Consider the following 15,065-nt stretch of genomic DNA (forward strand, 5'->3'; position numbering starts at 1 on the left):
GGGCGACTTCCGACCGCAGCGGTGGCCGACCAGCCGTAACCCGCTCTCATGTCCGGTCCATGGGACCCGCCCCTGGCCCGGCGACGGTCCGAGGTTATACACCGGCGCGCTCCGCCGAGCACAAAACCGCACCACCACCCTTCCGGAGATCGTGAGCCAAAGTCGAAATGAACCTGCAAGGAGTTTTCAGGACGAGAAGAGATGACCAAAGTTGACAGGGATAATAAACGAGGTGGATTAAGAAACATAAGGCAGGCCAAGCAGACGAAAATACCGGCAGAAAACAAGCCTACAGTTTCTGTTCCACTAGTGGAAGCGTCTTCGCGGTAGTTGGGCAGAGTCGCGTGAGACAGTATTAACTCTGAAGGCAAACAACTGCCGAGACAAAAACGGCGCTCACCCTGCACGGTTAGTGCTCGTTACGCCAGAAACGGCGACAAACGCGACGCCGCGTAGTGCACAGTCTACGGTGTACGGCCTCTGTCTGGCTACCGTGTGCCGCGCCGCGCCACTCCTCGCCGCGCTCCAAAACAAACAGCGCCGGGACTGCCACAACAGTGCGCCGCGGGACGCCGCCGGCTCCGCGGCAGATCTGGCGCGGCGAGTTTGCCACATGCTGGCGGAGGGAATGTCCAGGGAAGGTGCCGCGCACCAGACAGCGGGCGGCGGGGCTGATTATTGGCAAGGTATGAATCAGGTTATACGATACCCGCTGCAGGCATCATCTGTCGACGTAGGAGCGAATCAATAAGCGGATTATGGGGCCGGCACGACAGGAGACCAATCTGTTTATGGTGGTTACCTTGGTAACGGATATTACTAACATGTCTGGTATTGCCGCAAATGTATGTCTCGATTGGCTTAATTTAAGGACGGCGTGTTGGAGTGGCCCTTTATGCTTATATTTTAGCTAGAATGAAAAACAATTGGTATGGTAGGCTGCCGCTCCACAATTATCCATGCATTTCTAAAATGTGTGGCACAAGTTTGGCACAGTTTTTATTGGGTATGCTTGAAATAGGGACCAGGCTTTTTATTTGAAAAGGTAGGCATATCAGCTTGACGTGTAGGTAGGTAACTACTTTTTCTGGCTGACCATAATACAAAAATATCATTTTCCAGCAGACGCTGCATTGGGAACACCATTTCGATGATAGGTTAAAAGCGTAGGTACTCCACCTTTCAGTGTCAAACATTTTAGCTAACGTCTCAAACTCGAGGCCTACCTCAAGCTCAACATTAGTGGATCACCTGTGCCATCACTCAACTGTCCCGTCTCCACCGCCGGCCATGCTGACTGCACGTTTAAATCTAGCAAATATGTGTCCTGAGCAAACTGCGCCCGCTAACTGCGTGCCTCAGCACTTCTTTTCCCCGCCGGCCGCCATGTTTCGGCGGCCAATTCAAATTATCGACCGGGACCGCCGAGATCACGGTGCCAATTTGCGTAAGCGGCGTCTATTTACGGTGTGTGAACGGTGGACGAGCTCGGCCAACGGTCGGTGACCAGCCTTCTCAGGACGAGTCGGCGACTCCTGTGGGAACTGGCTGCCGCGCCGCCCACTGCTCCCCGTAATTGGGCCGGCCGCGGTCTCACGTGTCCCTTCCGGTGACTGCGGCAGCCGGTGGACGGTTCAATTCCGCCGTCATCGCCCGAGCGATATACCCCAGCTCGGAGGGCATTTGGGACCGAGAGACGAGGCAGTGTGGACAGACATAATACCCCGCGTCCATAAAATAGACACGATCCCAACTCCGAACTCGCGATGCGAGAATTTCAAACATTGAAAAGTTTGGCACGTTTCGGATGGAGCTGGCTGTCCGAGTTTTGCCCGTCAGGCTGAGTCAAACGCTTTTCATAACCAGCTTCGAGCGATGCTGGGTTCAAACGGCCTTCCTTCCACCCGCAGGGTAGCAGTGGCGACGCGTCACGTGACCACCGCACTGCGCAGCGCCCTATGACGCCATCAGCTCCAATGACGCCATCACAGGTGACGAATGCGACATCCGATGGTAGTGGCGACACTTGCGCAGCGCAGTGCAGCGCGGCACCAAAGCCGGGACGACTGAATTGGTTGGCATAAATCTGATCATGTGAATGGTCTCTGGTGCAACCAAGCGAATTAAAATACGACGTAGCAATCGAGCATTGAGGATATATGGGACACAAGCACCATGCGGGTGATGGCGTTTGTTGTGGCGTTGTAACAACATTGCTGTGGTTGGAGTAGTGAGCAAGCCGTGGCGTTGGGTGAGTCACCGTGGGATACAGCGTTAGCGAGGGGAGTGTTCCTGTCCACCAACTGCCAAAGTACCACGCAACGCCAACCGCGGTGCCGGTCATTTACAACCCTCCCCCGCTGCGACCACTAGCCACCCGTCGTCGTCAAAGTTCACCTGGTCAAACGCTGCCCTTTTCCGGCCCCGCTACCGCCGCGGGAGGGGGTAGAGGGGAAGGCCGAGGGCAGGGGCGCCGGAGGGGAAGGGGCCGCCGGCAGGTGCGATGTTGCCTCCCGCCGCTGGGGGCGGACCGTTTCCTGTCGGTCCGTGCCGGCGCCAAGCCCATGGCCCGGTAATTTCAGCGTCAGACCGCGCCGCCGACGGATCCACGGTCCACAAAGGCACCGACCGGCACCGCCGGACCGCCGCCACCACGCCTCCCGGCCGCCGCGCCGAGCGGGGAGGAACGCCTCCCAACCGCCTCCGAGCGCCACACCAGCCGGGGAGGGTCGGCGTCAACCGCCGCGCCGCGCTTTGTTCGTCGCCAGGCCGCCGAAATCGGCACGTTTCTCGGCGATTACCGGGCAGAATAATTCGCTCTACGGTCGGGTTGGCCGTCCCGGCTGCCTTTCAGGCGGTCGACACTAAAGGATGTCCTATTCGTCGTCCAGAATGCTCCCGGATGGAACGCCGCGGCGGGACACCGGCCCGCTGGACGGGACAGATATGTGGCGGCCCAGAGCACGGTAAGCCCCTGTGATTCCTCTGCTTTGAACGTGAGATGAGAGCCAACTGACTGTAAATTTCAAAAAGCGAATAAAAATAGGAAAATCATGGGAGTTAGTAAGCATTAGCTGGATTGAAAGATGATGTCACAAGAATAGGGGACAAGGGCAGGAAAACCTAATATAGCAGCGTTAGAAGACTCATGGGAAATCGATGGGAGTGGATTAAAGACTGATTGCATAATAAGTCTTACAATTAAAATGCATTATATTAAACTAACGCTTTTCGTGGTTAAAATGTTCCAAAATTATTACATAAAGGAAGTCGGTGGCTCCTCGAAGACATATCAGCATTGAGGATGTGGCAGCTGCGCTTCTGTCGGCCATGAGGGTAGGGGTTGGGGTTGGCGGTGGGGGGGGGGAGGTCGCAAGTGCCGTGTGGGCCGCCGTGCTCGACAACACCTGTCGGTCGTGCGGCGGTCCCAGCGACGGCATCCGACCACCGGCACACCTGGGTGTTCTGTCGGAGCACCTGGGTGTTCCGTCGGGAGCACCTGGGCGTCCGGTGGGGCACCTGCCCTCTGCCACCCCCACGGCAGCCCGCACCCGCTCCCCATTCGCGTATTACCACCGCTGCTACCGATCAAACACATCCTCATTTCTCCCACGGTCGTTCACAAAACCCCCATCACACACATCACCATGCCCAGTCAAAACAGCCGGCCATCACCCACCCTTCCCCGTCCACGCTCCGTCAAACCCGTCGGCTTTCTTTGCCGCGGCGCCGGCTCCGACTCCCCTCGGCTGGCGGTTTCCGGCCCGTTCTCCAGGCGGTTCGTCCCTGTTCGGTCCGGTTCCGCGCCGAGACGCGCCGCACAGCTCCCGGCGCTCAGATATTCACAGACTCACTGGCGGCTAACCTCGTTAGCTTCGCTCCATTTCCAGAATAGGAATGATCTAGAGTATCAGATCTGTTGGGCGGTTCCGCTAGTCGATCGTGTGGTTCGATAGGAAAGATTCAGGAGGCCGATTTGTGAACAGACATGAGACGTAGTTTATGAGAAGAAAACTGAAAAAGTCACTCATTTATCAATGCTGAAAACGCAAAGACCGTTTTAACCAAAAGTTTTGCTAAGTTCGCTGAATTCTGAAATGCCTGTTAAGTAACTTGATCAAGCACTTGTGCCTAATTTCTGTCACACTGCACGACGTTTGAAATAACGTCGCACTCCGCATCGCCTTGGCGTCAAAACAGACCGTATTTTTCATCGCCCTGAGCTGAGTGCACGCAGAGTGCTCTTGGTGCTTGTTTGTACGGTAAACACGCGACTCCAGCCCGCATTTGCGGCATTCTTCACTGACGCACAAGACGCAGGCTCGGCGTCTATTCCCAGAGGAGGGCAGCGCCTCTTCCGGTCAAACGTCTAAGTGGTCTAATCGCCTACCTACATCCTGACAATTTTCGACATCCTGCAAGCAAGTCTAAGCAATGATGTCTAAGCAATGAATAACGTTCCAGCTGCCTGAGTTATAGTTCAAATCATCGTTCAAACCCTCCGCTAAAGTCCCTATCAAACCCAAACATCCTGCCGACAGGGACGTCCCATGTCTGGTGTAGACCCGCTCGCGTCTCATACCGTCCTTCCTGGCCTACGCTCTACTCGTATATGTTGTCGCTCGGAGACGGCGCCTCGGGGCAGATTGGTCGGGCGGAAGGTCGTTAGTGGGGTCACCGGAGAGGAACTGATCGCCACATCAGCAGCTCACCCGGTCGACGCTGACCGGCTGCTGATCCCGTCAGCAGATGCGCTGAGCCATCAGCAGGGAAGGGAAGATAGCCAGCATGAAACGCGCCGACCTGAGAAACGCGTTTTTGACGGATAAACGAACTCACGTAACGTACAGTCACGTTGCGAGTAATGGTGAATATTGAAAAGCAAAGTTAACCCATGCATGTGCCAAAATGTGTGAACGATTGAGGCATACTAATGATGCAACTCCAGGTTTTGCTCGGTCCAAGAACGCCAGAGGCCTGTAATAAACACCTGATTTCCTGGGGCGTGGGCGTGGGGACCGAAGGCGACCTGGCGCCGCTGAGCTATCGCCATGACCTCCCAGCCGTCCTCGGAGGCATATGCCGTCAAAAGTGCGGCTACAGGGCGGGTGAAGAACGGGCGCAGAACACGCACCGACTTCATCAAGACAACAGTTGGAGGTACTCCTGCTCACTTCCAACGGTACAGGGCATCAGCAACAGTAAAGACAGAAGGGCAGCAACGGCTGCAGACCGTAACGAGGCAACGTCTACAAAATGCAGTGCGGCTACTGAATAACGCATCAGCACCGGTTACAAGATGTGACACAACTACGGTTGCCAACTGCAACGCGCCAACGGCAACACCATGTATTACACTAACGGTTGCATACCGTAGCATCCCAACGGTCACATTCACCGCGCCACCGGACATCGGACAACGGCTTCCAATGATCCCCGGAGACCGGCACGGGGGCTGGAGACGCGCGCTGGAATGTGTCTCAGTGGACAGGAAGAAAGGAGCAGGCCGCCCATGAGGAAATGCCGCGTCCACCCAGCGCCGAGACGCCGCGCGTCTTTTCAGCGGCGGACTCGTATTTCCAGCGGCTGAGACGAATGAACGCAGCCGGGGCATGTCCGACTGAAAAGAACGCCGGCCGCCGGGGACGTTGAAAGATTACGCTGCTGACAGTCGTGTACTGGTATGCCAGCAATTCTCAACGGCAACGTCCGAGCTCTGAAGGATTTCACAGCGGTATAAAATGCTCTGGAATTGAAATTCTGAATGATTCAAAGCAGACCAGACGACGAATCACAATCATACTCACGCGGCCATAGAGAACGCACGCCCCGGTACCATGACTCACACGCACTGGCTTTCTGCGAGCCTGCGGCGTATTGACACATCACGTTTGCACACTTGCTCGCGTTCCCACGACGGAGGAAGGACGGCGTGGTAAGATAACACGGAACAATCCCACAGGGAGAGGAGCACGCTGGGGTCTGAGGCTCCAACCGTCTCCGAGCGATAAGATAGACTTGTTGAAGCCGAGATAAAGGACGCTTCTGCACTGGAGTTCAACAAATTTTGAATGACATTTGAAGAAGCACATATGCAATATGCATTAATCAATAAATGCCGCCGGAAACCTACCTATGGTGGATATAATATTCGATTTTGAACCAAACGCACGCGCTGTCAAAAATATCTAGAAATATATCAGGCTTATCTAAAATATTATTTCTTAAGGCCAGCCTTGAGCTCTTGGCAATAGACAGCTGCTTTCCTGTAGTTATATAGACTTCACTTATTTAACACTCCATCGCACCACCTGCACTGCGAAATCCATCACCAGCGGAGCCCTCACGGCCGGAGGCCCGATTACAGGCCTTTGTGGCGGGGAGCCGCCGGGCTATTTCATACCTCCAGCGCTGAAACGAACGAGCCTGCCCGTTTCGATCCACTCCGAGGCTGCATGAGCCTCTGCATAGTCGATGAGCTGCCCCGAATAGGCCTGCAGTGCATCTCGGCACCGAGGGTAATGAACTGCATGCCTGCCCGTTGATCCGCACTAATATCATGAGCTACATGAAAATGAATTCGGAGAACGCACGCAGCCTCGCTCCAAAGTAGCCGGCGTCACGGATGGATATTCACTTGAGGCCGCGGTTGGAAACGCTTGATATAAGATACCAAAATGACTGGAGGCTATTGTGGTATCTCGAGAGATCATTTGATGTAATTATCTGAGCGTCTCTCGCTCATAATAGCATGATTATAGAAATTACCAGCAATGTGTCATTGACAGGAAGTCGCCATCAGATCGTATCAGATGACGTGATGCGTGAATACCCGCAGAAACAATCCAGCAAACAACTGAACTTCCTGCAGCAGGGCGGTGATACATGACAGAAAACACCACGGGATTCTGACACACCGCGTACCACATCATCCTGTTCCCCACGAAGGGAGAGCCTCATCATCATCGGCGGCCCTCCCTGCCCCGTGTTCCCCCAGGGACAGTCGGGGCCGCATCTATCCCCTCCTCTCCCCTCCTCTCCCCGCGGCCCCGCCTCTCGCCCCAGGGGCAGCGGCGTGGCACCGCACCGGCGCGTCCCCAACCCAACTTGTTTGTCGAGTCGAGCCCCAGAACCTGTCCGGGGACTCGGGGACCCGGGCGACCCCGGCTCGGGGCACGTGACACGACGCAACCAGACCCGGCCGGGTCGCAATTAGCACACCACGCGCGGCTCCTGTTGCGCCGCCGACACGTGCCACGAGCGGCCGGGACGGCCACGGGATACCCGGAGTGCCCGGGAGCGTCCCGACACTCCGGGGGCGCTCCTCCCGTCCCCGGAGAGTATAAAATCGTCCCGCGGATTGAGCTGGGACTAACCCGAGATAGTAACAGAGATAAGATGTTCTGTATTGTTTTCGGATACGGCGGATGGGTAATAGACTAAGGAAAGGTCGACCAGGGGACATGGCCGAACTAGGGATAAATCGGAGATTGAAAAGGCTCGCGAACTATCTAGCGGATGAGGGATAAGGCAGGTAAGGAGGGAGGGGCAGACGGGAGCAGGGAAGCGTGGTGCGGTGGGGGAGGGACAGGATGAGAGGGTCGGCAGGACGGTCGGATGAGAAGGGATCCGTTACACCCCCGCGCCGAGCGGAACACGTCAAAGGAAGCCGCTCCATGCCGTTCCATCAGAGTCGGAGCCGCGAAATCGCGGAATGCGGGAGTCGAGGTGCGCGATACCGACCACCACGCCGGCGCGCAGCGAACATCTGTGCGTGGCATCGGATAGGCTGGGAAACGCCGGCGTCTCAGACTGGGGATGGCTTCATTACGGTTATCATTCGATCACTGTGGATATTATTTGATCGAAGACGTTGTCGCACATGGTCAAAGAGTAACTCCTAGCATTCAGCACCATTTAGTTCCGAAAATCAACCATTCATCATCAATTCAAAATGAGCAAACGATTGCCAGCATCCAAATTTCAATTCTGACATCCTGCACCCTCAGCATCTAACATTTATAAGTTTCCTGTGATTACTGACCAGTGACCAGCGCCCAATACCCAGCCCCGCGTTACTCAGATCACCGTCATCCAGCCACCACCACCCTCGGCCAATCCCCGGCGCCGGCCGTCGGTATAAGCCCGTTCCACGCCGCCGTTCGGCGCTGAATAACCATCACTCTCCCTCGGCCTGCAGTGCGCCAGACTCGCCGCAGCCGCGCCGCAGCTGCCGCCGGCCGAGTTACGCGCCGGTTTGCAGCCGGGTAGGGTCGTCTCTTAGAGAGGGTCGCATCAGCTGCAGAGCGGGAGCGAACTGTAATGAGACAGAGCGCTGGCCGGCTGGACGGACGGGCGGGCGGCTGGGTAGCGTCACCGTACTGGAAGGTGGCGTCAACAACGGGCGAGGAAAAACTATTCAACGGGAGGAGAAAACTCTGAGCAGGGCTGAGGTATGTAGAAGAAAGAGATGTAGGTGGCAAGAAGTCAGCAGCAGCCTCTTTGGTACTAAAGTGAAACAAAGAGCGACTGAGTGTTCCGATGTGAACAGTTTCGAATGGAGCAATCACAAAAAATATAAATGCAGAAAAGTTAGTTGAGTTGACAAAATAAAGTACTTACTAGGTGAACAAGATAGCTGGGTCTCTCTACGCCAGTAAAATATTGTATTTTGTTTTACGTCACTATCACGTTTGCAAAATTTACTTCGTCATTTTCGGACTTTATAAAGATTTATAAAGCACCTCCAGTCACTCTACAAAGATCCCAGTATGATCCCCAGCGGAGTTCCAACTTCCAGTGGACTCTTATCGTGCCCCAAGCTAGCGTGGACTGACAGAGACAGAAAGACAGAGACACAGAGGAACAGTGACAGCTCGTGCGCTCGTACGTTCGTACTCCGGACACGCACTCGCCGCCCGTCCTCGACCAATCACGGTCCATTCAGCCGATTGGTGCCGAGGGCTCGTCCGCTGCCCGGGGCACGAGTGGAAGCCCAGGGGGGACGGGGGCGACGACCGCACAGCTGACCCAATTCGCCCAATGATTCCGACGGCACTAAACGAGACGAATGTCGGCTTCCGGGGGCTTCTGTGTCGGCGGCGACGCACACGCACTCCCTGCGGAGGGCCGACGGTGGCGGACGGCAGTGAGGGAGAGGTGCACGGACAGACACCGACAGCAGAGGGGACAGAGACGGCTGCAGGCAGCGCAGCGGGGATGGTTGAGGATACTGAAAGGAGAAGGACCTCCATCAGCGGGTGAATCATGCCGCGTAATCCAGCCTCGCGGCAGCAGCGGCAGCAGCCGCCGCGGCGCGGTGGTGGGGTCTCTCTAACGGTGCGCCGACCCGACTACGCGCGGCAGCGAGACAAGAGGTCAATTCGGTCCAGTTAGCGTCTGACGGCTACGCCACGGATTGAACGCAGTACTCGTTTTTGCCGGCACTGCGTCGCTCATCAGTATGGAACGAATTGGAGTGGCTCTTCGGTGTGAGAACGCAGCTTTGGAGGCGGTCCGGGGCCGGGCTGGGCAGCGTAATGAACCCTCCGCGGCCTGCCCACTCCGCACGCGGCCCACCGGACATCGCAACAAAAACCCAGACCCACGCCCGCTCCGGCCCACCGGCTGCCATGGAGTCATTCCCACACCCGTACTGACGCTCCTCAATTAGACCAGTTCGGTTCGTTCCCGTCTCTTTTTCACCGCTCCGGGCGTTCGCTTTTACCGGTAAACAAAGCCCTTCTTCACAGTATAGTTCCGTAAGCATATGGTTCATATGGTCCGTGCGTGGCCAAGGTCGAACGTAAGATCTCGGCTCTAACCGGCCACTACGCTTCAGTTCAAATATCTCTGACGCATAGCGTGGCCACGGCTAGTGTCCACGGCAACGGATCACCTATCGTCCACCTGAGATTCTCTATCAAAACCACTTCAACTTCAAGATACTGTGCCGCCGAGCCTGTGTTATCTTCCAGTCCGGGCGTCGCAGTCTCCACAGGCCGTGCCGTGTTGGGGTGGGGAGGGGCGAGCAACCATGGGCAAACTACCGGGGAGTGGGGTGGGGAGGGGGTAAACGCGACAGGAGTGGCACGCAGGCACACGACATCGAGGGGGCGGCACCGCCGCACCGTCACGCCGACACCGACGGATCGAGCGCTGTCGCGCACGGAACGACCGATGAGATAAGGGAGCGCAGATTGGCCTTCCGAGCGGAGGTAGTCGCCTCGTGAGCCACGCCCAGTGCATGCCGGGAAGGTGAGGGAGAGGGGGAGGTGATAGTTGTGATGCCGAAGGTGTTCACAGATTGGAACTTTCTATTCGTCATTCTTTCTGATACTGATAAAAGGAAATAAGAGCCTCTTCAGCAAGATGACGTCAAAGTATTAAAAATACTTAACAGTCCATGTTAAACAGGTCCTTTTTGTTTTATCTTTCCAAATGATGCATTTAGAACTCCAGACGGCAATTCCCTCGGAGATATTTCAGACCGGTTCTCGTTTCAAACTTAAAGCCGGTAAATTACACCTCGCCAGTGACAGCAAACCAAGAGGAATGTCTCGGTAGAAAGTTCCTCATCCGCCTTCTGTTATCGGCTGAAAACTTTCCTCGCAGCGCCGCTACCAAAGCCCCGAGCACGGCGACACCATGCCGGGCCGTGCTGCCGGTCTAATCCAGGCCATTCACGGTCCTTAGTTCGCTGGATCGATTCCCCTACGACCCTCCGCCCTTCAACAAAGGGGAGCCCGCGAGCGTAGTTTAGCGTGGTCCCTCGTTCACCCCCCCCCCCCCCCACCCCGCGCAGTCGGTCGCTACAGGCCAACTGCAGGCTCGCGGGGTCGACACTCGGTACTTTACGGGGCGGCGTCACCAGGGGGGCTACTTTACGACCCCACCCTACGCCTCCCCATTGACCGCACCCGCCGCCCCGGCGCCGGCCAGCGCACTCAACGGCCGCTATACCGCCGCCGCCGTCAGCATTTCAACCAGCCGTGACCTGCAGAGGCCTGCGGCAATGTCATTGATCCGGTGGGCGGTGCCGCGACCGGCAGCAGTGTTGACCAACAAAGACGTGACCTTTGACCTTCCAGGCTGACACGCGAATGACGGCGCGGGGTCAGCCAGGCCTCGAGCTCCAGAACGGTCGCGACATGCCCCAAGGCGCTGTGTGACATGACCCTATAAGACGACATATTTGAGATACCGACGTAGGAAGATGAAAACGACAATAAACTACCAAACATTTTTCTTATCAATGTTCTATTGCCCTCCACTATATCGCGCACCACAAGCTCAGAGTGTAATAACATGTCATGTTTAAGTGGAACCCAAACATTGAATGAATAAGCTTGAGATGAGCAGTTCCTGTAAACACAGGGCCGTCTGCTAGCAGCGAGATAGCGTACTATTCCGTATACGAACCGCTGAACCATTGGTAGACGAACGTATACGAGCTGTTGAGCCGTTTGGGTGGGGAAAGCTGTCGTTTGCAACACCTACTCAATGTGTGCATGACCAATGAGCTCTCTATAGCACCGAGCGACACCCCGCGATGACGTGACGCAACCATGAGCTGCGCCGTCGGTAGGTTTTAAAACGCAGTAGGCCACAGCGGACGTTTCTCGCCCAGTAAAGTGACAAAGACAGAAGCTGACTTATAAGTGAACTTACCTTGCGCTAGAATGGGCAGAAGAATCCACAGCAACCTCATTTTTCTGGCGGAGCTCGGTCAGGAATCCACAGTAGTACGGCCCGCGCGTATCCTCCGGGCGCCCTCCGACACTACCACTCACAGACTGGCGACTGCGCCGAGGGTCGAGCTGGTTCTACGGCCGCCGCCAGGGGCGCCACGGTCGCAGTTGTAGCACAGAGGAGAGGGGGCGTCGAACGCTGCGGTGGATATGTTGCAGGCACTTTAGAAAATCAGTCATTTTGTAAAATGCCTAGGCATTTTACAAAAAGACGGCTGTTTGAAAAATGACTGAACGCAACCAGGCTTTTTTCAAAATGGCTAGCCATTTTACAAAATGACTAGGCATTTTGCAAAATGCCTGACCAGCATGGAACGTAGATCCCACTACAGATACTATGGCCAACAGTTTTTGGACGTCTTCCTTTACCCTATAGGTACGTGTTCAGCTTGTAGCTGATCGATTTGAAGCTCTGTGATGACGACAATGCTGAGTAACGACCAGGTTGAGTTGCAGACTCGGCTGTAGCATAAAGCACTGTTTAGTTAACGCTGTAAAAACTCCGAAGTACATCAACGCCGTTCATGTTCTGCCTGAAACTAGACCTAACAAAACCAGCCGGAGACCGGCCCTAGTCAATAGGCAGGCCCGGCTGATGTACAATTACATGTAAACGAATGAGTGTAGTCTTTGTTTGATTGTGTCTTTGTTTGACAGCTTTGAGTACCTACTTGCATGGTCCCAGTTAAAAATATCAAGCTCCACATCGGGAGAATCATCAGGTCGCTTGGCGTAGGACGAGAGCGTTGGTTTCAGAAGACACTAACGCCTAAGTGTGTGGGATCGAATCCTCGCGACCTCTAATGGTTTTACCGATACAGGCCGGCATAGGGCCAGTCGTTTGTTGACGCTCCAGATCGATCATTTTAAATCCAGCAGCGTCGCTGACGTGGGGGTTGGAAATATCGCGGGCCTGCACTTCTCAAAATAGAGAGAGGTAGGTATGGACTTCCCACTGCTGGACTCCTCTGGTCATAATGCTGGACTCCTCGGTCCACCTACACGCTACCAAAACGTATATAATTAGGTATGTACTCGTATCACAACACGCTGCTCAGTCATTTTGTAAAATGGCTAGGTATTTTGTAAAATGCCTAGGCATTTTGCAAAATGACTGGAGAGTCAGTCATTTTGTAAAATGCCTAGGCTTTTTGCAAAAAGCCTGGAAAATCAGGAATTCTGCAAAATGCCTAGGCATTTTACAAAATGACTGATTTTCTAAAGTGCCTGCAACAGATATATGATGATCTTAGAAAATGGCGGTGTTAAAGGGACCCTCCCACCTTCAAAAAAGTTAATGAATTGGCACGAAAGTGATGTCGCTCGGTTCAGAAACAGCAAAAACGAATATCTACCAAATTTCATCGAAAAATATTCACCGGTTTTCAAGATATTAGACTTTTACTTTTGTTTACTTTTTGGGATCTCCGCTGTTCCTAGCGACTTTATTTGAAAGTGCGGCATTTGTTGCGCGCAAAGCAGCATATACCACCGCGTGCTACCAAACGTTTTAGTAAAAGATTTAAAAATCGTTAGATCTCCGCTGACGTCACAAATTCTAAGGGGGCATACCAATGCACTAGCCCCTTAGAATCCGAAAACTGCAAGTTTGAAATTCCATATCTCCGAATTAAAGCATTTGTCGATGTTGTGAGTGCCCAAACCGGTATTTGCAGGCCATGGCCACCAATTTGGCTATCTCAACTCAAAACTAATGTTAAGGTGGGAGTGTCCCTTTAAACTTATTTCTCATGACCTATCTCACACATAGGCGGCAGAACGGGGAGGGCACCGCCACCGGGGCACCGTGCCCCCCTTTGATTTTGGCCTTTTAACATTAACCCTATGGGCGTTGCATGGAAAGAATGGGACCAAAAGTCGGTAGTGCGGCTAGTGCCCCCCTTTGATTGAAGGTGTTCCGCCGCTACTGATCTCACATCTTTCATGTGAAATGAAAAAAAATTATTTGACAGGCCTTTGACGGCGCACTTTATAAAAGTGCGTAGGACGGATGACAAGTTAATTTCCTACTGTCAATCGATGTGCAATCATTCAGTGCTCAGAGGTCAATGTAAAGAGATAAAACGGCTGAGCAAGCTAAATCGTAAAACAAATTTATAGATTTGAAGTATATACTTCAAATACTTCAAATGCTAAACAGCCGATGAAAGGATACCAAAATAATGCTCCCGGCTCCAATTTCATGAGCACATAATAATTCATAAACTTTGCAATGCTTGTTTGATTGGGCATTTTAGTTCGGACGTAGGTATTTTTCGTGCAAATGCTTATAACTGCATTACAGTTATTTAAGGCGTCCGCTAATTTAACTTTAACCGAAACTTACAGGGTCCACTAAAATAATTTCGTCATCAGCTAAGTTAGAGGTAAAGTTATGAATTATTACCAAAGTTACCAGCACGCTCGCAGAACCAGCCAGCCTTCTACACTTCAGGCTAGTCGTCTGCCGGGCCGGACATGCGTGACTCCCCGAGATACTCGGGACTCGCACTCCGTGGCCGTAGGCGGCACAGGACGTGGTTCCCAGATGTGGCCTCAAGGTCACCGTGTACATACACTCATCGAGCCAGTGTGTGTGTGTGTAAGGGAGCAAGGAGAGGGGGGCGTCGTGGGGGAACACTCGTTTAGGTGCTGAGAGTGCAAGTCATCGGTGAGAGATACACACGCGTGAGGAGAGGAGAAATGTGGTGGTTAGTTTCGCCGTATAATAATAAGATTAAAACAATTTTTACTGTCTGATCTTATTTCATGTGACATTTACCTCATTCGTTTCATTCTTTCAAATATCTGCATCTCTGAGTTTTAAAGTGTTATTTTCTTACGACCGCTCCACGCCTCACAGCTGAAAGGGTGGCGAAGCTCGACCATCACACTAAATTCTCGCCGATGACTGGTTTCGTGTCGTCCTTGGTCAAATTTCATCGCCTCCAGGCAGAGCACAGATGATGATTCGCCATCTGTTCTAACTCTCGGTAACCACAGTCGCCACTGAACCACATTTCCTCAGCACACCAGAGCTATACCATCCACCGACCAGCTCCGGCCCTGTCCTCCTTCACATGGCTCCGGTAACAGATGAGTCTGGCAACCACAGACGAGCGGCGGGTTTCTGGCTGACCGCTTGGAGCAGACGGTGGCGGCGTTTTGAGAGGGTTCACTGCCGCTGGCGCCGGCTGCGGGTTATGGCTGATACAGGCTGTCGTAGCCGCCGCAGAGCCGCTCGAGATTGGATGATGGGATGAGGGGATGGGCTTGTCGAAATGGCCACTGCCACCGGCCTGTGTTGGAATCGAG

At 54.0% G+C, this 15,065-nt stretch overlaps 1 protein-coding gene across 8 annotated transcripts in view; it reads right to left on the bottom strand.

The window, feature by feature from the left end:
- LOC122385840 overlaps positions 1-11,811 on the bottom strand; it is a 54,598-nt gene extending 42,787 nt beyond the window's left edge. For 4 of the 8 annotated variants that reach the window (XR_006257278.1, XR_006257277.1, XM_043374421.1 and 1 more), the window contains exon 1: positions 11,671-11,811. Coding sequence is in view for 5 of the 8 variants with exons in the window: in XM_043374421.1 (XP_043230356.1) it covers positions 11,671-11,710 (40 nt within the window). In the remaining 3 variants the exon portion in view is untranslated. The remainder of the gene's footprint in view (positions 1-11,670) is intronic. The other 4 variants (XM_043374423.1, XM_043374422.1, XM_043374424.1 and 1 more) reach the window with 2 other exon arrangements.
- Between the last annotated feature and the right edge of the window lie 3,254 nt (positions 11,812-15,065).

Source organism: Amphibalanus amphitrite, unplaced genomic scaffold (assembly GCF_019059575.1).
Source record: "Amphibalanus amphitrite isolate SeventyFive unplaced genomic scaffold, NRLGWU_Aamphi_draft 000233F_arrow, whole genome shotgun sequence".
Classification (NCBI taxonomy): domain Eukaryota; kingdom Metazoa; phylum Arthropoda; class Thecostraca; order Balanomorpha; family Balanidae; genus Amphibalanus; species Amphibalanus amphitrite.